At 41.4% G+C, this 26893-nt stretch overlaps 1 protein-coding gene across 1 annotated transcript in view; it reads right to left on the reverse strand.

Moving 5' to 3' along the window:
* Window positions 1-26893, reverse strand: part of glis1b (GLIS family zinc finger 1b) — an 80773-nt gene that overhangs the window by 35049 nt on the left and 18831 nt on the right. Inside the window, exons 3-4 of the mRNA XM_080473213.1 lie at window positions 12704-12896; window positions 9822-11352 (exon numbers count right to left, since the gene is read on the reverse strand). Coding sequence (XP_080329339.1) covers window positions 9822-11352; window positions 12704-12896 — 1724 coding nt within the window. The remainder of the gene's footprint in view (window positions 1-9821; window positions 11353-12703; window positions 12897-26893) is intronic.

Consider the following 26893-nt stretch of genomic DNA (forward strand, 5'->3'; position numbering starts at 1 on the left):
CTTCTCTTGGTGTTTACTTTGCACGGTAGCGACTCCCTCTCTCATGTATATTAGCCTCAGATCGAGGCGAGTCTGGGACGCTGCGGTGTGGTGTGTGTCTGACTGGGTGAAAGGCCTCTGAAATGCCGGGGCTATGCTGTTGCTCAAGAGCAGAAGTCGCTCCGGTGTAGATAAAACTGCTTCTTATATGCTTGTTTGGATGCAAATGTGCTGTTCTAGAATCAGTTTCATGCAGTGACCTCTGCAACACTGACAAGCCAGCAAAAAAAACCCCGAACAAACCCGGATGGGCTAAGACATTTGTCTGTTTGACACACGCAGGCTGCACACGCTACCAGCCGACCAGCTTGGCGGGGATGTTTGAACAGTGACGACTGTGGCACAAATGTCCCTGAAAATGAAACAAAGCCAGTGTGTGTGAACATGAAGACTGCGAGAGGATCCGCAGCCTCAGAGGTTAAAGAAGTCATTCATAAAAGGCAACAAACTGGAGCTACAATTAAGTTTTTAACTGTTGCTAAAAAAATATATATATAGATATATTATTATACACCCATATTGTGGGTGGATCATATGCAGCGAGCACTGAGCAGTAACAACCAGGAGAACAAAATGAACAGTCTAGCAGGGAGTCTAAAAAAGCCCCTGAAAGAAAGTTGTCCTCTTTCTACTGCAGTTTGCATCCCTGCAACAGCCTCCTGAACATGATAGACCCCCAAACGCATCACTCCACCCTCTTATCTCCCATGTATTGGTAAACTGATCTGGCTCAGTGGAGAGGTTAAACTGATTAAAGTTTTGGATGTGACACAATTATGACACAATCTCTCTGCAATGTCTGACCAGCCGCAGCCCTGGGTCTTCAGGTTTCCAATACCAGAGTGTGATTAAATGACAAGGAAATGGGAAAACTCAAAATACTGCATTCCAGACAAATGTAATTAAAGTGTAGCACATGTAGTAAGTCCTGCATGCTTTGATACCTGGTTAGGAAGTTGAAACAAAGGTAGCTGACCTTCTGCAGTTTAACCTAAACTCAGGGTAAAAAAGAAAGAAGGAAAACAAATTGTGGGCCAGAGCTCACAAATTTTGCACAATTCTTAACTGTTGGTTTTGTTTTTTGAAAGCAGAACCTGCACATATACAGTAACTATGATGAGAAAAACATCTGACCTTCCCTGTCTTTCATATTTTAAACTGTGGATAAAAAAAAATCCAAAAGCAACAAACTATTTACTTCAATGACATGTTGACTTTAATATTGCACACATTACATGAGTTAATGTGCAAAAGTTTCAACTTTTATTTGGAAAGCATACCCTATGATCTTTGCACCTGCAGCCCTTAACCTGCAGTCTTAGAAATGCCAGTTTAAGTTTCAGGACGAGTCAACTTAAGTCTAGCTATGAGTTATGCAAGAATCAGACTTTGTTCTTTAGTTCAATTAAGTTGCTGATTAAAGAAGATCAAGCAAACTGTGACTGAAGAGCACCACAAGCAATCCCTCTCAAAATCTCTCCAAAACCTCAAATACATATAGAAGCTGTGTAAACTTATTTTTGTTTTGCTACTTCAAGAATTTTTTTTTTTTTAAATGACAATATGTAACATATACAACCGACAGGACACAGCTGAAGATTAGACAGATTCAAATTGAGAAAAATAGCTTTTAGATGTTTAAATACAAATTAAAAAGTAACAAAAATAAATAAATAAATAAACATTTATTACTTTTTACAAACAACATCAATTCAGAAACACCGTCTTCAGTGTTTCTGATTTAATCAATTCAATATTATCATTTATTAATCGATACTCGTGAAGATGCTAACGTCAAACAATTTTAACCCAAGTTACTGTTTATGATGCTTTAAGTGGGGGCAACTATTCAACATATACAAATAAACAAAAGCTTCAGCTTTAAATCAAATGCTCATCTAAAAGTCATTGACTATCATATTACTGTGGTCAGTAAAATAGGATTTTAACATCAGATTAATCCCTTGCAATTTTTTGCTTGCTTGTTTTATTTTATTTTATTTTACATTGTGTCCAAACCAAACACAGTCACAAGGTAAGTTAAATATAATGATGTCATATTTGTATATTTAACTTTTTTTTTTTTTTTTACTCAATTTCTTACATCATTGTTGCCCTGCCTGCTCTACGTGCTTTTTCAATTGACCCCTGGGGACAAATACAATTTTTTGAATCTGAATAACTAAATATTTGTGCTAAACACCTGATTGATGTCTTTCACATGTATATATATATATATAAATAAAAAAAGTTAATAATGATAATAACAATTAAAAAAATTTTCTGTTTTTATTGCACGTGCATGTCATAATGTCATATAACAGTGTTTATTTTTATAGATGGAATACAGTCACAATTATAAAAGAGTAATAATTTGATCTCCACGTAAACAAAATTAGTGTCCCCCAAAGGGTTAAAGAGAAATTTTAAGATGGGACATGGAGGTAGGTGTTGTGGTTGTGTGGATGCGGTAAGTACGTCAGCGTGCCCTTAAATCCAAACCTAATGATCGATAATGGGAGAGAGAGAGAGAGAGAGAGAGAGAGAGAGACGGGGGGGGTGCTGGGGGGGCGGGGGGCTGCTGCTGAATAATGGGCAACATTACAACTAAAGATTGACAGGAAACCTTTTTCAGCTTGACAAGAAGTTGGCTCAGCCTGCTCAACAAGAAAAACAAGCAAAATTCATCTATCCGGGGTTTTCAGATTTATGCCAAAACATCAGTGGCAGAGTGACTCCGCCAGCAGTTTCCTCATACCGGTATCACATATGGACAGAGTTGTGTTAGTCATAGCATGACGACTGGATTGCCAAGCGGCACAGCCGATCTGACAGGAGGAGAGAGGATCGCTGCAGAACGGGATTATGAGTTTGGAGGAAGAAATTAGCCCTTGTAGTTACTCTTTTTGCCTCGGTAATGGCAGGCAAAGCAGGACTTTGGATAAAGTGTTAAAAGTTGCTTCCTGCCAGGCATGATCAGCTCCTTCACATTTGTGCGCAACTAACAGGCTTTGACGGCTCCTCCTGATTTCCTGAATTAATTAATTTATCACCTATTGACAGTAAACACTTAATAATAGCCATATAATAGACTTCTGACTAAAACTGAATTGCCCCTCGGGATAAACAAAATTCCTGAAGTTGAAAACTCAATGCAATATACCATAATACTCACTTTGTTCCTACTTTCTCCTCTTTAGCCAAAAGTGGCAAACATGCCGACATTATTCACTAAAGTAGAAATATATGTAAGCTACATTTAGAAACAAAGTACGCCTTTTCAAAGTACTGAGTCAACCCATTTATTTAGGTAAAAGTAAAAAGGAAGTAACAGGTTATGAAATGCACTTAAATACTACAGTAAGCAAAAAAAGGTGTGCAGTTACATGCAGGTAAAAACACATGTAGAGTAAACACATAAAGTAACTTCTTTTTTTTTTTTTTTTGATGAAACTACGTATGCCAGCATAGATTCACCAGTTTAATCATCAGCGGTACCAGTAATAATTATGGGACTTGTATGATAATTTTAACTTCCATTATAAAGAATTTTCTTTAAAAAAATTTAATAAAATCAACATAAATAATTAATTATTTGATCTTTGAGTTTACAAGCTAAAATATAGATTATGAGTTGACAAGGACAGAATATTGTAAATTACAAACAATACATGAATAATTCCTTCAAGAAAAAGCTGTAAACTGCAACCATTTGGGATTGAACACCTTGATACGGTCATAACCTGTTGAAATCAGTCTCTTTACTGTCCACTAGTCCACAGTCCATTGACTCGACCCCTGTTCGCTATGATTAATTTAAGTTTGGGTATGATGAGGCAATTTCATGGGTTCAATATTTATGAATATTTCTTTTTAATGTGGGTATTTGCTGTTGTAATTATTTGACGTTATTTGCATGATACACCATGTGCGACATTCAACAGATTTCTCTTTCTATTAAAGGTTCAGTAACTTTAACTACTGCATCTTATGTGTGATATGTGGTGACTTTGCAGAGGTGGAAACAAATAAGCCAGATTTCAAAATGTGAGAAGTAGAAAGTACAGATGTTTGAGGCACAGCAAATCTCAAGGAAATCATAGACTCTGAATTATAATGATAATAATGCATGGGTTTTATATAGTGCTTTTCTGGACAGTCAAACATGCTTTGCATTGCATTATTCATTCACGCCATACTTCATGGTGGTAAACTACATATGTAGCCACAGCTGCCCTGGGGTAGATTGACGGAGGCGAGGCTGCCAAACTGCGCCATCGGCCCCTCCGACCACCACCAACCGCTCACTCTCACACTGCATTCAGGCAGTTTGCGGTTCAGTGTCTACCAACCGAGCCATACCCCCCCTAATACTCTCCATGCAGTCCTGTATCAAGCTGGACATCTACTTGTTGATGCTGCAAACATAAAAGCTGTGAAGTCTAATCTTGGCATGTTTAATCTTCTCATCTTCAGGAGATTCATACATTTCTACTGCAGGTACCAAGAGGCAACAGTCTTTTTAGGAATTAAGCGCAAGAGACTGTGGCCTCTAAATTGTCTGGACAGACCAGAGTGTCAAGACGCTCATATGGGCACAAACACATTAATATCAACGTCAGTCACCACTCACTGCAACTGCCCAGACAGCTCCAGTTTCAGGCAGCATTCAGAGGAAAACTCGGGTCATGTGGTGAACCTCAGTTTTAATTAGCTAATGGCACTCCCTGTTTTATCTCCTGCACCTGAGCCGATTGCTCACAAAAGACTCCATTTACTCCTGAAAACACGCAGCATCTTGGCAGAGGCCTGCGTTCGGTGTCTCAGCGTCTGCTGCCGAGGGATTTCACCACTCTCTTCCAAAAATCAGTCTAGTAAATCTAAATATATATGTTAGCTGGTTTCACACCATTGAAAAAAGAGGAAATTCCATGATGTACGCTTTTTCCACCAGGCCTCTGCATCCAACTTTCCTTCAACAAGTGGTTTGACTGTGTGTGTGTGTGTGTGTGTGTGTGTGTGTGTGTGTGTGTGTGTGTGTGTGTGTGTGTGTGTGTGTGTGTGTGTGTGTGTGTGTGTGTGTGTGTGTGTGTGTGTGTGTGTGTGTGTGTGTGTGTGTGTGTGTGTTTGGTGTTTGTCTGTGTGCACTCACAGGCATAAGGGTTTGGACAGAGCCCCATTAAGCAGCTAATGCTGGCTGTGGTTTGTCATTGTGAAATGGGCGGGTGGCTCGCTGACTTTACTTTGGCTCGAACATTTGGGAGCCGAAAATGTGTGAATCCATCCTTTTATGGAGGAATTTTTCTTTCATTTTAAATAGTTAACTCCTACTTAATACGAAAATCACCTATTACTTATGCAGCACTTCTCCTAAGACTGTTGCAAAGTACCGAACAAAGAAGAGGAGGATGTATTCATCAGGGAATTTTCACAGCGGTTAGCGCTCTTGCACGGTTAGTGAGAATTTCTCTGGTGTGAGTCCAGATTGGGACTGGGCTTCTTTCTGTGCAGAGTTTGCATGTTCTCCCTGTAGGGTATTCAGGTTTTCTTTATTTGTGACACCAAATTGCCGGTAGGTGTGAATGTGAGTGTGTGTGATTGTCTCTAATTGTGTTTGCTGGACTGTGTTAAAACTAGAATATTGACTGAACATCAGGCCACTCTGGAGGCCACCATCTTTGTTAATGTCCGTCTGCCTGCGTATGAGCAGAATAACTCTTTGTCACGGAATAATGTATTAAAATCATGACATGCTGCAGTGTAAATAAACGGTTTAAGCAGACCTCAGGTGTTCGGGAAGTTTGTTCCACAAGTGAGGAGCATAGACTCTCAATGCTGCTTCATGGGGAACTAATAAGTCTCGCACATAATTTGGTCCAAGACCATTCAAGGCTTTGTAGACCTGCAGTAAGGGTTTTAAATCAATTTCTTGACTCATAGCAAGCCAGTGTTGTTTTGAGGACCGGTGTGATGTGGTCCAGTTTCTTGGTGTTTGTAAGGACTCTAGCGGCAGTGTTCTGGATCATCTGAAGCTGCCTGATTGATTTTCTAAAGATCTGTGAAAACACTGTTACAGTAATCTAGTCTACTGAAAGGTTTTCTGTTTAGAAAGAAACCCTTTTTTACCCTAGCCAATTATTATGCTTATGAGTTGGGGGGTGTTGCTCAGGGGCCCACATTGCGAACATCAGATCCCTAGTTCCAACCTAAACATAAATAGCCTTCATGATTTAAGCCACTGGAGTACTGGTGAAGATCATTTCAACATGCAAAGACTTGGTTGTTTTCTTCATGCCTTATATAAATCAACTAATGAGAAAAAAAAAGGAACAAATCTCACAAATGTGCCTGAGCTGACAGACATTTATGTTGAACAATGTCCGGTAATGGGCATCAAAGCTTAACCAAGCAGAAGTATACAGAAGCGAACATGTACATTTTAATTTTCTTTAAAACAAAGTATGTTCTTAATGTAATAGCCTTCCCACCCCGGGTGTTAGTTCACCACTTTCCACATTGTCTTACTTTTTTTTATAATTGACAAAATCTTCCATAAAGATTATTGTGATACAATTCTACAAATAAGCGTTGCTGCATTTCAGCAACAACAACTTCAATCCTTGAACCACAGAGTGAATCCACTCTCCCATAGCCTCATCAAACAACATTTCAAACACAACCCCCCCACTCCCCCCACCCCTTTTTTTTTCTTTTTTCTTTTTAATAATCTTTAGGGAAAGTTTTTTGCCAACTTTGGACCAAAACTGCTCTGAACCAAAAGCAAATAAAATGCACAATGTTGTACTCTGGCCTGAAGTCACTCAGCCATGTAAACACTCGGTGAAGGGGGATATACTGTGAGCTTCATAGCTCAGGGTGCAGCCTTCAGACGCTTCAAATCCACCAAGCCAACCTCTGACAAAACAGAACAATATCAATGTCTAGAAGCATGACAGGGCTCCTCTAGCTGGATATATTTTTAATATTTATGCAGACACAGGAAAAAAAATGTAATAAACTAAAACAACAAGTGAATTAGGCATGAAACACAACAGGATATTGCAGAGAGATTATGTTGTTTCCTTTTCGCCTGTGTGTCCCTCAGCGCTTGCCTGCCCTACACAACAACCCTGCGCCGGCTTTAATTGGAGGAGCTGGGGTGAGAACCAAACCTACTTTTTAAATGGTGACAAAATTTATGAACAGCCTCAAACTCAACCATCTGTATATGTACAGAGATTGCTTTTTTAAATTTAGTTTTTTTTCGGGGAATTTCTTAAAATATTTTCCAGGTACAGCCTGTGACAGGCTAGTGCAGGGGGTCCAAGTATGACTTGTGTGTTGTGATAATGACTTTTTCCTGCCAAGACACAGCACGAAGTAGTGCTGTGCTTCATGCGGTCTTGCATATGAGGAAAATGGATGAAGTGTATACTTAGAGAGCGAGAGAGAGAGTGAGAGTGGGGGGGGGGGGGGGGGGGGGGGGGGGGGGGGGGGGGTGTTATGTTTGGATGTCGGAAGAGCCTTGTTTCATGAACGCCTGCTGGAATCTGCTGCTGGAAGGATAATAAAAGGATTAGTCTTAGTTTTTCTAGAGCATTTGGGCCTAAAACCGAATGTCTCATCTGTTTCCTCTGCATGGATTGCTTGAATATTTGAATGCCTTTTTTTATTGCATGAGCAACGTGCACACAAGAGGCATCAGTGCTCGTAGCAAAAAAGCACAAATGCTCAGAAGAGAGAGAAGAAAAAAAAAAAGACTTTGGACAGAGACAACTAAAGCACAAGAGTGTGCACAGTCATTCAGATGCACACCAACAGACCAGCGAGCCTATGAGTGCAAACTACTTACTTAAATCCATATAGACTACAAACACAAACAGAGAAACAAATACACACAGAGTGGGTTTATTTACTCTGGGCCTCCACGTTTATCTGCAAAAGTCCCGAATCAACATACATTTAATCCCTGCTGATCACAAGTGTTGATTCAAGCATGAAAACATTTCACATTTATGTTTGGGTTCTGTGGGAAAGGTAGGAGTGTAACAGCTCAATGCACTGTACACAGAATCAATACTTTCTGTGAGTCCATATGTACAATGGGCCCGTTTACAAATTACTGCATCCCTCTGAATCTGAGCGTTCGCGTGCATGCTCCCTCCGAATAAGGGTGATTGGGAGGTTATGGTGTTTCAGAGTGCCTGATGTCTGCAGACAGAGTCCAGTGGCTCGTCCACACTGAGCCAGATTGTTCCCATGCTCACATGTGGTAAACATCTTCAAAAACACGCTCACACCTTGTCAGTGCAACGTTTGTACGCGAGTCGTTTGAAAGTACAAACATGCACACGGTACCTACTTGCTTTGTGTCACCCAACCCTCAGTAACAAAGAAACACTTACTCCAAAAAAAACAACAACAACAAAGAGGAAAATTGAAGCCCTGTAATACTACACACGCCTAAACTGAATTAACAGTGCGGGCATGCACAGCACTGCAAATTACTTCCAAATTTTCAGTTCATACTGTGCCAGGGAAGCAGAAACACTAACACGCCGCAGTGACGCAAAGCACTGAGAATAACACTAACAGTGGAGTATTCAGCTGAGATGTGAATTAATAAGTATTCGAGTCAGTAGGATTCTGTATCAATGTCGTCTGCAATTTAACGTGACTCAGCCACAAAATGCAAATGTATTCTTGTCAAAGACTCTTCACCTCCACCTATTTTTATAGGCAACCGCTATGAAGAAAAAATACACAAGATGTGTATTTCAACAGGTGCTGAAATATTATCGCTGAGTCAGTTTTTCAATTAGGTTTAGGACTTGGATGGATGCGTAAATTTGATGAGCACTGCTTCTGACAGAGCGTTTGGGTGAAACTGTGAATTGAGCAAGACGAGCAAAGGTTGCGGACTATCCCTCTGTGGCTCCTTTCTCCAGACTACTACATTTCAGCTAATGTTTGCCTTGGATATGAAGCCGATTCACTCAATACTTGTGGGAGAGCTAAACATTTAAAGCTCTTATTTAAAAGGATCATGTGTAGGCATTGTTTGGTTATGTTAACCATATGTGTTGGCTTTTCATGATCTGAATCCTTTCTCAAAAAACAGAGTGCCTGTGAAAATAAACATGGCTTCGCCCTATACAAATTGTGGACTAATTGTGTATTTTGACTGAATCATTCTTAAGGTTGGAGGGCTTTTTCCATTTGTGAGGGGATGTGGGAGAATGACGGCTTGACATTGATTAGTGTGTTGACTTGTGGAATTGGAGCCTTACCTGTAAGATTACAGCCACCAATCTATTTATACTAAAGCAGCGTTGCTCCTCTTACAGCAGCTTACATTTTCAGTGAGAGGCAAGTTCCATTAAAAATACAGGAATTTCTATGATAACTGTTTCTCAACCAAAACAAAATAAAAGTTTCTGTTGAAATGTAATCAGCAGTGAAGCAAGTCCAGGTCTGTCTTTGGACACAAGTGACCTGCATTCTACTTGAGGAAAAATCCTCCTGAAGGAATGTATTACCTTGTGAAATATGTGCTTGTGTTAAATTCAAACAGAAAAATGACACATGGTTGCAGTTAAGACATAAATGAGACTCACATTAATGCAATAAACAAAATGCTGTATTTATTACCTGAAGGAGAACCAAGAGAGCTGACTGAGATTTTTAACATTCAGTCTTGTAAATCTGAGGGATGATATTTTTTTTTTTTGGGGGAGGGGGATCATATTGAGGGGATAAATTCTTGGGTTTTAATGACTCACCATACACTTGTTGGGTTTTTCTCCAGAGTGGACCCTCATGTGGATGAGCAGCTTGTAGCGAGCGTTGAACGGCTTGTAACGGCGAATGCAACCCGCCCAGAAACAGGTGAAGTCTTCCCCTTTGCGCTGGTCAATGTGAACTTTCTCAATGTGTCTCACAAGTTCCTCCTGCTGCTCGTAAGCAGCACTGCAGTCAATCCAGCGACACACCTGCTTATCCGCCAGTGCTCCTCCTCCAACGTCTTCCCGTTCTGCAGCCGTGTGGGGCCCCGGGGGGCCTCCCGGGTTTGACTTGAGTCCCAGTGAGGAGGCAGGAGCAGTTTGCTGGTGCTGGTGGTGTATCAGCCCCCCAGCACTGGGCCCCACGTACTGGTGCATGTGGTAAGGCGGCGGCATAGGAGGTCTGGGTGGGTGGTGAGCGTGACGGAGGTGCCCGCTGCGACCGCTCATGTGATGGTGATGATAGCTGTGCTGAAAGAGTTCATCCTCACTGGGAGAGAAGTCATCGAGGGGCTCCTGCTTAAGGGAAGACACAGCTCTTTGGCCTCCATCCAGGAGGCCCCCGGCTTCAGGGCCTGGATGCAGGTTCCCAGACATCAGGGCCCCGCTCATCAGCAGCGCCAAGCCGTCCGAGCCACCTCCTCCGCCCACTGCTCCTCCAGCCCCACGCCCCCGCAGCATGGAGCCTGGCTCCTCACACAGCCCCAGGCTCTGCCCCTGGCCCTGCTCCGGATCCACTAATGACACTGAAGAGGAGGACGAAGAGGAGGAGGAAAGGGACAGCAGGCAGGTGGCAGGTGAAGACAGCTGACAGCTCTCCTGTAGGGTGGCCTGATGGGGGCTGCGGTGAGGTGGGGGCCTCTGGAGGGCTTCCCGTGAGCAAGAGTTAGAGGGTGGGGACGTAGAAGAGGAGGAGGAAGAGGAGGAGAAGCCGGCACTGCTGGTGTGGCTGGGTGAGAGGTTAGCGTGGAACCCGTTGACGCAGGCAACCATTGACATCTGGGAGGAGGAGCAGATGATTGCGGTGATATTGATTTCCTCAGAAGCAGCGCCAGTAGTTGATGGGGAGCCTGTGGCAGCGACGCTGCCGGTGCCAGCGGCCGCGGTGGACTGTGAAGCCAAGGACAGGCAGCGTCTCTTCAGGCTACTAGCGCCGAGTAACCGCGCTGAATGACGGGAGTCGGTTGGAGACAAAGCCATAGGGGAGGAGCCATCTTCATTATTAAACGGTCGCACTGCGTCCCCTGACACAGTGCTACCAACGCCACTCAGTGCACATACGCCATTACTGCTGTTGCTTACGTGCAAACCGACTATCTCATCCCTTGGCACCTCCAAACCTTGGCTTGCTCTACAGGCCTGAAACCTGGCTGGAGATGAGCTCTGGGCTCCGGACACCGTGCTGGAGAGCTTGTAGCCCATTGAGTTCTCTTGTTTGATCGGGTAAGGGATAGCGGCGTGAGCCCCGTTGGCACTGCAGCTCAGACTGGGTGAGGCCCCCGGCAGGGTCCTCTGCAAGGCAGAAGAGGACCTGGAAGCAAAAAACACAAAGAGAGCATGAGAGCGTTTTGCTTTGTGCCTGTTGACAGATATGGGTTGATTCCTTCCTCCCATCGGCATTATTGTCAGTGCTCTGCCGCTCGCCAGTTTGTTCCTTCTAGTCTTTCACTCGGTTTATATAAAACTCATCGTAAATAATTTTTATTGACTTAAAAAACTTCAACGGAGCCCTATATTGTTCGTAAGGGAGTCATGGTTCAAATTTTAGGAGAGTATCGGTCAGATTATAAATGCAGTAACATAAATGTTGCTGTACAACAGGTAGTAAAAATGGTTGATTTTCCAAAATGATTTTTTTATGAAGAAAAAGAAACAAGATCTTTCTGTTTTGAGGGGATATGAATGGGCGTTTAAGAGTGAAAGAGTGGGGGAGGGCTGGAAGACTACTGAGAATGAGAGGCCACTGGCTACTGTGTCCATCTGACGGGCTTTGATGACACAAAAGGGTTAAACCCAACCCAACATTGGGGATAAATAAGGAGTCACCTGTTTTGGTGGCATAATTGTAGCCTATGAAGGGTCACCATTTACAATACTGTGTATTATGGTGGGAATCTTTGCCCTGCTGAATAGGGAAGCCAGGTCAGATTTCTCCATGCGTTGCTGTGATCTCCTACATAATCATTCCTGTCAGTTGGCTCATTATGGATTTTGTCCAAAGCCTCTGAGTGATGTGAGAAGAGCTCTCTTTTTTCCGGGCTGTCTCATGAAGGTATCGTCTTTGTCCCTTCCCCTCTGAGTACACCAGGGGGAAAACAGAGCAAATGCTGACTGGGACGAGAGAAAGCCATCGGCCGACTTTGTCATCGTTGTTGTTAGTAAAGACTTGACCTCTCTCTCTCTCTCTCTCTCTCTCTCTCCCTCTCTCTCTCTACCCGGGAGCACCATTTCCTGTTTGGCTGTAGTGAAAATATTGAAAGACAATATGAGTGAAGTGCTTGTCTATCCAGGAGCACTTTCCTTTACATGACTTAGGATAAAAAGAGAGACGGGGGCGGGGGTCGGGGGGGGGGGGGGGGGGGTGGTTGGGGGGGCACTGGAAATTCCTTCAGCCTTGACCAACAGTAGTCAAAGATTGAACAACAGAGGAATCACATTAGTGGAACATAAATGGTGTGCTTTGGACCCCTTTAGTGTGTTTTATGAGACTGGGCGGCAAAGGTTTTCAGCAACATATGTGTGCGTGGGATTCACAACGGTAAAATTAATAGAAAACACATTGTACCTGCATATTACAGTAGCAGTACACCAAGTGGGAACGCTACAAAAATGGAACTGAAAAAAAAAAAAAGTCAGAAACATGTAAAATAGAAACAGTTTACCTCCTGTCTTGGTGAGCGCCATCCTGCAGAAGGAGGTCAGGTGTGGGTCTGCTGCACTGGAGGCTCTGGGGGTAAACCCCTTCAGTGTGACCCCCTGCTGACGGTGGCAGGCTCTGCCCACATCGCATTATGGTACCCTCAGCATCAGCAAGCTGGCCGTTTGACTCTTTCTCCGAGCAGTAGATGCCATTTTCTGGAAAAGAACCAGTGAGGACAAAATGACTGAAGATGCTAAATTACGAATGATGAGTAGGCAGGTAACACATCAATTACATACTTGCACTTACAATGTTCTTTCCCACACTAACATGTCATGATTTCTGACATGTATCAAGCTCACATTGCAGTGACCTGCTGGTCTCTTTAAAATTAAAAGCTGGCTCAGCAGATTGCAATCAAAACTTTGCTGACTGTCATGGGGAAATCATTAGTTCACAATGGGATTCAAGCCATCAGTGACATGATGAAGGTTTATTACATTATCATTCTCCTGAGAAATCATTGTTGGCTGCCACGTCTGTATCTAGTGTGTCAAGAGTGATATATGGAGAGCTGTCCAGACACAAATTCAGGTGGTGGCCATATGAATAGCACTGAGTGCTATATGTGAAGTCTTATCACTAGAGCAATAACCCTTATAATCATATCCTGTCACTACTACAGGATTGGACATAATCGACGTGTAAACTACTAGTCTTTTAGAAAGATGTATAAGGAACTGGTTAAGCCTTTTTATTCAGACTGGTGATTCACTGGTGTTAATCAAATTTCTCTATAAGAAATATAACAAATATTCACAAAAGATGTTTTAATAATAAATCAATGTTTTAAGTTGACAAAAGTTTTATTTTGTTGAGACAATTCTAAAAACATTAATGTGTAATATTAAAAAATCTGTGTCGGTTTCATTGTAGTATTATAGTATTTCCTGAAACAGACAGGCATCACAAAACCTTTTTTATTTATATCACCATGATCTTATTTTCTGACCAAAACTGCAATCACCAGAAATTTTACCAAAACAATGACAAAAATAAGAAAAATGAAAATAAGCTAAATTAATATGGAGGAGAGGAGGGCTGTGTGTGTGTGTGTGTGTGTGTGTGTGTGTGTGTGTGTGTGTGTGTGTGTGTGTGTGTGTGTGTGTGTGTGTGTGTGTGTGTGTGTGTGTGTGTGTGTGTGTGTGTGTGTGTGTGTGTGTGTGTGTGTAAATGTTTGTTAAAGGAAAGCCGATATCCCCACACACTTATGTGCAAGAGTCCACACGTCCCCTGGTCCAACTCTCTTAACTCAATTTCTCAAATTAAATTTTCTCCTAACAATGTTATTGATAATGTTATCCCACACCATGAGCTATTATTATTAGTCACCCAAACATTCAGCATTTAAAAGAAACACTAAAAAGGAAAACTAAAACAGTGAAATTGATCAAACATTAGGATGTATGAACAAAAGAAAGAAAAACAACAAGAAAGAAACAGAAAATACAACGTGAGTCTCTTCGATGAGGAGAATAGAAAGACAGAAACTGTGTTAGAAAATGGAAATATGATATCAAACTAAAGCTGGAGAAAACAATGGCTTTCTGTGGCCTCATTTTTATGAACATCTTTTCGCATATTGCCTCTCCAGCTAATGTGTCCACAGCCTCCTCTGCATTTGTCCTGTTGCGGGTCAGAGCAGAAACACAAAGAGGTGGAGAAAAGGAAAAGCGAGCAATACAAACAGAGCAGCATCGCCAGGGGACCACAGAAACAACGCTGGTTTCACTCACAGCTGCTAACAGAAGGCAAGATGTCTCTGAGCTCTGGTCTCTTTTCAAGCCATACAAATTGTTCTGTTTATCAAATTTTGGATTGCTCCAGGTTTTTTCTTTTGTTTTTTTTCACTTTTGTTTTTTTTCACCATTTGCTGGCGCAGCATCTCCACCAGTTAGTATACACGACTGTATTTCTGGATGAAAGTTTCAAGGCCCGCTGAGTAGAAGCCAAATGTTTCCCTGCCTCAAGTCAGGAGTAATTCAATCAGGATGGCCAAAAGTGACATGAATCAGGGTGGAGATGACTAATATCATCACGGATCCTTTAATAAGGCCATGGCTGTCCATTGCACATGCACGCAGAAACACAAACAAGCAAATAAAAACACTGTCATCATAAAGTTCTTAATGGATTGGCACTTGGTCAATGAGGCCTTGACTGGATGCACATGCTTTCTCTCACACACATACAGTCATCTGCCTTTTTAAAAACAGATCCACACCAGGCAGCCCAATAAATGTGAATTACAACACAATAATCATCGCTCTGTTCTACAATACAGAGCGGTTGAGTTCCAGGAAAGAGCTCACTTTGTGAATGAGTTAAACGCTGAGAGAAGACAGATGATCCGGGAACACTGGCTACCTGTCCTGTCTGCAAATTGTTGGACTTAGAAAAGCTCATAATACAACCATTGTTTTGCAGCATAATCTCCCCGGATCGCTTGTATAAGTTTTCATTGCCAGATATCACGGGAACAGGGGCCACACTGAGCTTAATTTGACATTTCTTTTTCATAACACCGAGCCTGATCTCAGGACTTTTTAGTTTGAAAATATCAGAAATGAGTTTGTAGCAGTCATTCAGAGACTTAAACCATTATATTACTATATTTTATATTAGTATCATTGCTTTCCTCAAGGTATAATAAATTAAGACTGAGTCTTATATTTGAAAAAAATTATGGAGAAAAAGAAAGTGGCACACACTTTATGTCAAAAACAAGTGCGGCATTGTATAAGCTACTTTTAAATCACATGGTTTTCTAATAGGGAGGAGCGGCACAGTTTTGCAAATGCTTAAAACACTTGACTATTTTTGGTTACACATAACTCTTACAAACCACAAGCTTACAATGACATCTACGTCAGGCAGGGCTTGTAATTAATTTTGGGTCATTTTGGAACAGCTCAAAGAAGTCATGAACATGAAATTGCAATAACTTCAGTATCCAACCGGAGTTGTGCTCCATAATATTGAGGAAAAAAACTCCCGGTTTTCAGATGATGGACGGATAAATGGATGGATGGATGGACGGTTGTCACTTTGCTGTATTGTCATTTGCTTGGCATGCAGCTGATCTGAGCTGGAAGCCACTGCTGCCAACTACCAAGGTTCAAATCCCACAGCTGACAGGTCACCACTGTAGATCCCTGAGCAAGTAGGTCCTTGACGCCTCCAGCAGCTCCTCATAGTGCCGTACTGTGGCAGCCCATCTTCTAGAAAAAGGATGGATTAAATGCAGAGAAATATTTCACCAAGAGAGATCAACAGTGTTTACAGAATATATTCTTATCATAAAACTGGGACCACGGGCCAGAAGTGGCTTCTGAGCTGACAGTTTCAGACACTTGTTCTAAAAGTATTTGGAGAAAAACAAATATAGGCTATAGTAATTGCTAAGTCTCGTTTTTCCACTAGATGATAAACATTTTTCATTATGCATTGGTGACACACGTTTTATGTATTTATGAGCATTCAAGTTTGATGTGTCTTTCAACTGTATACAAATAATAAGCATCACCTGAGACCGCCATGCATGGCCTTAAAATAACTGCTTCAATGCAAACTGGAAAGAGAACGTTTAAAGGGTGAAAAAATAAAGACGTGTTTGCCTTTAGCCGTCAGTCCGACCGTCATGATGGGCATTCCCGAACACACGGGCTTGAATGTCTCAATCACAAAAACGTCTCATGAGTGGCTCCAGGAAGTTAAAGTCAGAGTGTTAAAGGTCTTGATCCCCACGCTGCAGAAAGTTTGCGCTCCAGTGATTTAGAGCTTTGCTACATTAACAGAATCAGTCATGCTCCGGTTGGGGAAGGCGCATGCTCCTCAGCATATGGTGGCTTGGAAGGAGCCCAACAGTAAATTCAGTTTATATTGAATGTGCTATGGTAATTCAGCGTTGAACATTTCATTGTGTGTTAGAGGAGAGTTTGATCAGGACGTTGGAAGCCAGAGAGAACAGCAGGGAAAGAAGTGAAATATAAAACATCCAGCAGAGACAGGTGAGGGGAGAAAGAGTCTATTGGTGTGTGTGTGTGATTTTAGGAGTAAATAAAAAGTATTATGTATATTTGTATGTGTGGAGTAAATGGGTGCTCTCTTGAGCAAGGCAGCAACATACTTGTCATACTTTACATTCTTTGACTTTTGGTTGGACTTTTATATGGTGAAGAACCAGGGGAAAACATTTAATCAATTCATTTATAAAATCAGAAAGTGCTTGAGGGGGTTTCTATAGTTCAATAGTATTTTATTGTTTTTATGGATAGGTACCATGAATGGACAATACAATTATGTATAATTCTATTTTCAAGCTATTGCACTGATTATTTTGGATTCATTAAATGTGAAAGCACACAAAGAACAGGGCAGCGATTGAAAGCTGCAAAATGGAAATGGAATAAAATGCAAAACATCACAAGAAATTGGCTTTGCAAATATTTTCTGTTGAAGAAAGTACACCCAACACATTTATTAGACCACAAAGATACACACAATGTGTTTTCTCGTAACAAAACATTGGACCTCACGTGGCATCATTGGGAAATTTCTCTTATGTCTTCTTCTAATTTTCAACTCCAGATGTACCAAACATTCCTCAGAAATCTGCTCTTACTGTGGTGTGCTGAGTGATGAATCCCATTCGATCGTAAAATGGAAGCGCGTGGACAATAGTTTGTTATTAGCATGCCCTCCAAATACAACATGAGGGCAGGTGCTAAGCTCTGGAAACATACACAGAAAATTGTCAACAAAATACTTTTAAAAGGACTTGAAACCCACATGTGTTATTATCCAGCCTTCAAGCTGATATTTACTTTCAGTTAAAAAGATTTGTGAGGACATATGGATGGGGATCTGCATATGGTAAAGCTTAAGAACCCACAGTGACACAGCTGCCACACACTAAATAGATGGACAGTTCCTTATGTGTTAGAAATAATGGCAGGATTAGACTCTATGTGTTTTATGGCCGTTGCATGGCCCTATAATCTCCCTTGTGGATGTAATGAGTGAAGTGTGGGACATAAGCAAAAGGGCGCTGAAGACGATGAATATTATCAGGATTTGTTTTAGTCCTGGGATCAATACATCAATTCATTTTGTTCTCAGATTTATTTCTATAATACAATAATCACAAACACTCCAAAACATATAGATTTCTGAAAGAGATTGAAGAGGGATGTGATTTCAAATCTATTACTCATGCTCTCCCAATGCATGTGTGGGCATTTCCCACAGGCAGAAAAAAATGGATTTCAAGTCCATTGGTGAGTTTAAATAGTCTGTTTCTCTATGTTTGCCATGCAATAGTCTGGCAATCTGCCCAAGGTGTATCCTGGCTTGTTTTAATATCTTACCTCTCCAGGAGCTGATCGATATCAAAATCTAATCGATTGATTCTTGGATGGTGACAAATCATACCTGAAAATTTCATGCAGTTTGGGTGAATAGTTTTTGAGGAAAGTTGGTAAAAGTCATAGATACAAACCAATAAATAAATTAATAGATTGACAAAAACAAAAACATAACCTTCCATTAAGGTAATAAGATGGACAGACAAAGAAATCTGTGTTCAATGCATACTGGATCAGATTCAAAGAAAGTAAAAAAAATCAAGCTTTAGGTTCCTTAAGCATGGTCTCAATCTCTTACAATCCTCCAAAACTGAGCTTAGTATTGTAATCAATGTGTGTCACCCCTTCAGAACAAGCAGGGTGGGATGGTCCTCTGATGTACACAGTTGCAAGTATTCAGACCCAATTAGGAGTGACGCTGTGAGGGTGTGAGATCAGGGATGCAGGAGCACCAAGAAACATTAGGAAACAAAAGGGGGGCAGGACAGTGCCAGAAGCACCGGGGGAAAGTGTTGGGTTGTGCAGAGACCATGTACAGATGTGCTGGCTCATGCTCATAAAGAGCCACTTATGTCCTCATTGCCAGCTAAATACACCAGGACAATAGGAACTCTATTACTATTAAAAAACAAAGAAAACAAAAAAAACTCTTTCTCTAAAATTAGCAATGAGCAAGCAACAGAGTGTTGAAAACACAATGTCTAATAAAACTCTGTTACATCTAAATTTCTCTCTTCCGTTCCATAAATGTCATCTAATGCTTGTTCTTGTGCAATTAAACCACCACCTTCATTCCGGTGAGCGCCGCTCGAAAATGACAAGAAACTACAACGTTACGAAGATGTTAAAAACCAAGAAGCGGCATGCCGGTACATATGCTCCATTGGACCTGAGTTCATAAACTAATGCTTCAAATGAGATTGCAATTATAAAGGGATAAGCACGGTTATTTGAGAACTTGATTTGGGACATGTTTGATTATCTTTTGGCTGACGTTGTGGAGGGAAACACGGTTCCAATCACCTCCCAATAAACCTGCTCTGATGTCATCCATTTGTCATGTTCCCTTCTATTCAAAGCGCACAGCACACAGAGTTATAAAATTCGGATGCATCATGATCGTGAGTGGAAAGGCTTTTCTAATCCTTTTCTTGCTGATTAATGCAGCCACTGTGACCACGGATGCTGAAAATAAGACAATAGGCAGGCACAGTGAATGAACACAGACCCGATAATTCTGATAATTAGGGCACGACTCATGCTGCAGAGGAAAAGCTGCGGTCAGTGTGACCATGATTGCATTAATTGTTAAACATGCTTCACATAACCCGACGAATTTAGCTTTGGGGATCACAGCTCAGTTTGGGTGCACTGTAATAGTACACCTATTCACGCTGCCTCGGGGGCTGATGATCAGAGTCATGTTCAAGTTCAGCAGTGTTGTGCCTTGGCTAAAAATCTCTCCAATGACCTCAATGACTAATAAATGACTAATAAAGCAGAGCAGACATATGTCTCCAATCTAAGAGAACTTAGCCCCTCTGGAACAACATGGCTATTATCCTGAGATATGCAGTTATGACTGAATTACCATGCAAAGCATACCAATCCATACAGTATTGAAAAGATCAAACCGCATAATCGGATAGCTGAAAATCTGAGCAGCCGTGTCCTTCAGTGCATCTTGCTCCTTCTTCAGTGTCATTATTTCTTTACAGACAACACAAGTCCACCATCTGATCAACACATGGTCTGGACAGCATTATTAAGTGTAATTGGTGGTAATCTGGGGCGATTTTTTTTATTTCGGTGACACTTCATTTTCTATAATTCTCGCCTCTCCCTTTTAAGTCACCTAAGGGCTGCGTTAAGTGCCAGAGTGAGACTGCCCTTGTGCCAGCGTTTAATGCGTTCAAGTCTTCGGAGACATGCAGGCCTCAATGAAAAGCAGATGTGCGGAGGGATAGATGGTTTAAGGAGTGCGATCAGAGGTGTACTGTACTTAAAGCAGAAGGGAGAAGGCCGTGTCCGTGTGTGTGTGTGTGTGTGTGTGTGTGTGTGTGTGTGTGTGTGTGTGTGTGTGTGTGTGCGTGCGTGTGTGTGCGTGTGCGTGCGTGTGCATGTGACATGGAGAGGGGGGTGTCAGGAAAGAAAAACGGGATGTCAGGAGTGTGATGCAAACATCTGAACCCAAGGTACAACAAGCTGCCAAAACCGCAAGACAGATGCCTCTGGAAATCCAGTGTGACACTTCAACTGGCCCCACTTTGGCTCCATAAATCATAACATTCAGCACTTAAACAGTTAATAATGATCATTTTATTCCTGTCTGCCTCAAAACCACCATCTGCCATGGTTCTCTCCCCCTCCATCCTTCCTGCTTTTCAACATGAGACAGGTCAACACGTACAAGTGTGCGACAGCAGACTGAGAGACTTTGTAGTGGGATGCTCGGTTGTGCGTCTTGTCCGGTGCAGATGTTGCATATTAAGGTCCAAAGCCTTTCCCGGCTTCTCTGAATCTCATAACTCGTGTCTATATTTGTGTCTGCCGCATAGGCCCGGAACTTATTTGTTTGCTTAGTAATGGATGTATGATTGAAAACCTGGGGGCACAAGTAAATGAAAAATAACAACGTCTAGGGAGGAAGCTCTTCTTAAAGCAGGTGTGCAGCGAGGGAAGAAGAAAAACTCTATTAAATTACTGTTGGAGTAGAGAAATGTCAGTGTTTTTGTAGCGGGATTACAAGTACCAGCAGACATGAGAACTTTCAAGGGGATAAAATCAATTTGTTCAAGCTGATTTTAGTCACTCACAACCAGGTATCGTTGTTCCTCCCTTTATTCTCATGGTCAGCTTTATTTACATAATAACCCATGATCAGCTGTTAGAAGGTCAGAGATTGAGGAACCGGGAATCATGTGGCTCCAGCTGTAGAGTCAAGACTATTCCTGAGAATGTAAAACCATCAAAGAAATCATTTCCATTCAGTAAGAGACAAATGAGAGCTGTGATGAGCTCAGGTTTAAAGAGAAAAACCTCTTTGTGGATACGAGTGGTATTTCCTACTAAGTGGCCACGCAGCTTTGAGTCGCACTGACGAAAGCAGCGGTTGGTGAAAGATTAGTTCTCCTGTCCTTTTTGAGAGGCGGGAACATGCTGCGGGAAGCAGGCCTCATCATAATACCTGGCTCTTCAAATGAAGCAGTGCTGACCTCAGTCTTGAACTAAAACAAATAGTTGGCTGCTGAGAACTCTCCTATCCCCAACCCCACCAACCCCATCAACCCCACCCATCCCAGTGCCAGGCCCGGCGCTCGCCAAGTCCCAAAGACCAACGACTTCACCACACTGCTAAAGGAGGGGGCTGTCAGTCAAAACCCAAACACAGCAGAACATGACTCCACACACACGCACATACACTTACACACCTCTTTACCCACATCGTGCACACGCTCACACAACCCACCCTGAAATGTAGGGTTGAAATATTACTGTGGAGTGTACACCGAAGAGCAAACACTATCTGTGCATGATTTCATCAACCTTCTAACCAAACCTCACAGCCAACAATTACCTCTGGTCGCCCCACTGATTAATATAATTACTTTACACTTGTGCATGTCACCACCTGGTGGCTGCACTTTGTCACTGGTGGAGCTTCAGAACTCACCTCGTTGAAGAACAAAGAAAACAAACAAGTAGTCATCAAAGCTGAGAAAACCACAGATGATGAGTCCTCCTTGTTGCAATGGAGATTTTGAAAGCACCGAATCAGTCAGTACAATACTCATGCACAAAATCTAAAATAAAAATGAATATAAAGTATAGAGGTTAAAAAACATTAACCCTTTACAAGACATTTCTATGAGTGGTTTCTGTTCTTCAAGCTGACAACCTGCCTACGCCCACGATCTACGCGTTCAGTGATCGATCAAACTGGGTGATTCAATCGACTTTGTATTTTTATGAAAATAATGCTTGAATGGCTCACATCATGAATTCAGTTTGAATTGCTGCAGTCACTGCAAAGCCTTTTTGTCACCAGCAATATAAATGTTCCATCCAATTTATAAAACAGAATAGTATTACAGCAACAAACACGTTTCTATCTAGATTCCATAAATTGTGTCAGCATGTCAGCGTGTTCTTCATCCAGGTCAGGGTCGCCATCGATCAGATTCTTTTATGACCCCGGTTTTGTTTGTTTGAACACGATGGTTAGACTGAGGAGAGACTCAGAGTGTTTATGTGCAGATTAATTGTCATTTGTCTTGTATGGCTGTCACATAAGTAGAGAAAGACTTTCATGCTTCGTCTGCAAGACAGTTATAACTGTCCAAAAAGAAATTTGTGATTTCATCTGGCGAATGTCATTCAAACTGACTACTAGTTGTCGTGACCAAATGAGATAGAAGCTGACCTCCTACTCGGTCAGTGGTGCATTCATGTTTCTAACAACTATAAAAACATAAAAATTCAGCTAAATCAAATTATCACGACCAACGGTGAACATTTAGAGCAAGAAAAAAAACTAACCTGAAACACAGGCTGAATATATCTTTGTGTTTCTTTTGCCAAGGTAGCCTTGGATGAAAATACACATAAATCTCAGTAAACCTGCAGCCGGCTCCCGAGCCTCTTTATAGTGGTTTCCTGTAGTTGTAACAAAATTAAATGTAAATAAACCATAATTGTTATCATAATTTTGTTACACGGAACGCAGTCTGGGGTATGGAAAATAGGTTGGTTATACTAATGTGGACAGACTCCCTGTAAACACTTTTTGCAGCTTTCAGATAGCCTATTGCATTTTGATTATGGAGGGCTGCTTATTATTCACGTACTTTTTCATTTAATTTACTTTTAAAGTATGCCCGGACTTTTCCAATATGTTCGTATATGCCACGCTCTTCCAGTTTATAAATGCATTTTAAACTCAATGTTTCCTATATTAATAGCAAGATTTAATATGTCTTGCAGCTCCAGACATATTTTATTTGGTACATCAGGGGCAAAAGTGGCTCTTTTCACCATAAACGCGTCAGAGCCCTGTCACAGACTATTAAGGAGTTTCCTCTTCTTGTTGGTAATCGTCAGTGTTGCGCAAGTTACTCAAATTATATATTTAATTACTTTAGGAGTGTCTAGAACAACAAATGGATTTTTGCTTACATGAGTAACTTTTGTGTTCTTCGTGTATTATTGCTTCCCTTAATTAACTCTCATGTTGGAGTGAAGATATCAGTATTGCTGCGACACATTTGCTGAGCTGTTAGTCCTCGAAGGACTGGCCCACTCACAGATGAAGTTTCATCAGTTATTTCCATCTGTTTGGGCGAATCAGTCATTATGAAAATGGGATATTTTCCAATTGCAAGCACATCACTATAAGTACTCACAATGTGGATCCAGTTTTCAGCACAACATTTCTCAAAAGAAATATCTGTGTGGCAAATATGACGCACATAACAATGAACAAAGCAGCAAGAAAATAGATGGAACATTTCCCGAACGCAGAAAAGCTCTAAATAAGTTTCTAAACTGACACTAAAGCTAATCTGTCAGACACAGCAGCTCCAAACCTATTTTGAGTTCCAACAGTATTAATTTGCTGACACTTTAGTACTTGTAACTGCATAACTGATTTCATGACAGGAACCAATTAATACCCCGTTAAGGCCTTCTAATTTTGTCATTTGTTTTTTAGTTGAATGCTGTTTTCTGATTGTTGATTATTGATTCTGTCACTTTGTTTTGTACATCATTATTAACGAAACTCAAATTAATTGTATTGTGTGATCTCAATTGGAGAGCTTGTTTGAAACTCAGGAAAAGACAGCGAAAGCTAGACTTTTGAATACAGCCAAATACAATTTGCTACCGTCATGAAATTAAATTATAATAATGTAATAACACACGATGTTTGTTTTTGCTGTTATGTTGAGGTTTGAGATAAAAAACTAAAAAACAAACACCAGTGTAGTTTCATAGAGTTCAACACGGTGACATACCTTGTCGTGCTCCTCGATATCTGGGAAGGGCAGTTAAAAAAATAACACAAAACACCATGGGATTGATTGATTATGACAAAGTACAGCTTCTGTCGTCAAGTCAAACTCTTTTAAGACATTTGTTAATATACCAAAAATGTGCACTGTCAACAAACCACATTAAAGCCACAAGCAGCCACAGCTTGGGCCTGACAATCACTATCATAACAGGATTTCACCCACCAAAGTGCACACTGCCAGGATTAATCACAGACAATCGCAAAGTTTTACAAGGAGCGCTATGCCAAGCCACATCCTATAATTTGACAGCGAAGCCACGTCAGTGTAAGTGCTCAAAACACCAGTCAGGGATCGTGGACCAGCGACCTGACAGAGCGGCAGACTAACAAATCGTGATGCACTTGGCTGGCAGACGCAACAGGGACGTCTGGCTTGGTGACAGACACCTTTATAGGGCTGGTGAACGACACGGCTCCGGAGCCAGACTCGGCATGGGATCAGGAGGTGCTTCAAAGCCAGACAAGAGGTTGCTCTGTTTGTGGAAGCTGCAATAAATCCCGGCGGCGTGATGTGGCCACTCCGGAGTTTTTGGACTGACGAACCCTAGAAACACCACACCCTCAGACAAAGTGTCTGGTACGTCACATGATAGAATGGACATAAATACTACGGCACAGTGCTTTAAAATGTTTAAACCCAGTGTTTATTTGCATGGCTTTACATTCTGACCCCAATGTGTGAATGCTGCTTTAGTGTTTTTGTTTCTGCATGTACATGTGTGTGTGTGTGTGTGTGTGTGAGTTTGAGTTCACTCACAAGAACAACCGGTGCATATAAATCTGTCGTAGAAAATAAACACGTGGATTTAGGCCTCAGTTTGACTGCATGCCCATTTGAGTTGTGTCAAAACAGAACTGACGTCCCTCTGAAACCAAACTGAAATCAGATCCATTCATCAAGCGTCTGTCTGGAACTCTGTTCGTCAAAATCCTTGTAATAGCACAATAAAACTGTGGTGTAAGAATGGCTGGTTCAGGGAAATACGTTTTGCCAAACAGAGATTACAATGACTGAGTCTCATGTTGAAAAATGATTAAGACGTGTGAGAGACACAACATTTTTCTATGTTAGGAAATATGCTTGATGTTTGTGTGTTTGTCTAAACACATCGATTGGAATCTAACTGATAAAATAACATTTGACAGAACTCATCCAGATTTATATAACTACACGAATGATCTGCTTTTAAAAGTTTTTATTACATTATTGGTTGAATAATATCATTATAATATTTACTATTGCAAAATAAGAAGTTTCTGACTGTGATCATTGTAATGATTTTATGATTCCCAGGTAACGTCTCCATATTTGGATGTTGTGTTTATGTTCTGATAAAGTTATGTATTGTGAGATTTTGATAGTTTAGCTCGCGTGGCGTGGGTTAGTGGTTTTCGCGAGCAAACCGAGGCACGTCGTAAAACTCTGTGCCAATTTGTTTTAATCCACACACATGAAATAGTTTTGAGGCGGTTTCGTTGATAAATCTGTTGGCAGGTATCCTTTTGTTTCCAGTTTTAACAACTTGTTTTTGGCTGAACCGCAACCGTCGGGCCAAACAAATAAGGAAAAGTGTTTGTGCTTGAAGTCAGTGACTGAGCCTGTAAAATGCGTTACATGATTGGACAAAAAGAAAACACATGTTTCATTTAATCTAATCTCTAGTTAATGTAACGCCTTACCTACAGTTATTATATTTCTGAGTGCTTTTTTTGGGGAATGTCAAAAGTTTAAACAAAGTGTGAAGTTTGCAAGAGAAAAGGAGATAAGTTGATTATGTTGACAGAATGTTTCTGCTTGAGAAGAGTCAGTTGAGGTGGCCTAGAGGTGAGAGAAGTGGACTTGGAATCGGGAGCTCACTGGTTTGACTTTGCTTCCCCGAGGAAGACTCTTGACCCCCATAAGCTCCCCTGGAGCACCTGCACCTCAATGAATGTGGGGAGAAAAAATAAAGAATTTCCATTAATGGCATTAGTAGTTGCTGTAGGAAACAGGTGAAGAAATGGGAGGGAAACGTGCAGCAGTCGTTGTCTTCTTTGTAACATAAATTGTAAACAAGGAGCAACAGACACTCAACTTGTTCTGTCAAAATCGTGAGTGATGAGTTGAACACCGGCATTGAATGACTGAACCTACCCAATTTGTATTAGTGGTTCATTTCAAGTCAATTGTCCAGAGAGAGAGAGAGAGAGAGAGAGAGAGAGAGAGAGAGAGAGAGAGAGAGAGAGAGAGAGAGAGAGAGAGAGAGAGAGAGAGAGAGAGAGAGAGAGAGAGAGAGAGAGAGAGAGAGAGAGTTCATAACAGGTGAAACAAGTATAAGAAACCAAGTAACACAGTGAGATATAATGAATAAGATGAAACGGTGACTTAACAGGATTTCGTCATGCGGTCACTTTTGAATCGACTCACAACATGTGAGAGGGACAGTTAAGACCCAGAACCGGATGTTGGCACCTGTTGATGTGTAAAGCACATTGTAGGGCAGAGGCTGGCACGTGAACGCGGCTGGTCATGTGACATGTGTTACACTGTTGTCAACTCATTGAAGATCTCTGGAACCCAATCCTTTGTTAATGAAATCATTCATTCACTCACAGTTCGTTCACTAGCTTCTAGGTGTTTCACTGAAACGTTTGTGTAATTCTCACACTGCAGTTAAGCCTTTTAGATGTTTACGACTTCGATTGTTGACATTGTTTGAGAACAATGAGCCGC

Source organism: Lipophrys pholis (genome assembly GCF_963383615.2).
Source record: "Lipophrys pholis genome assembly, chromosome: 10".
Lineage (NCBI taxonomy): Eukaryota > Metazoa > Chordata > Actinopteri > Blenniiformes > Blenniidae > Lipophrys > Lipophrys pholis.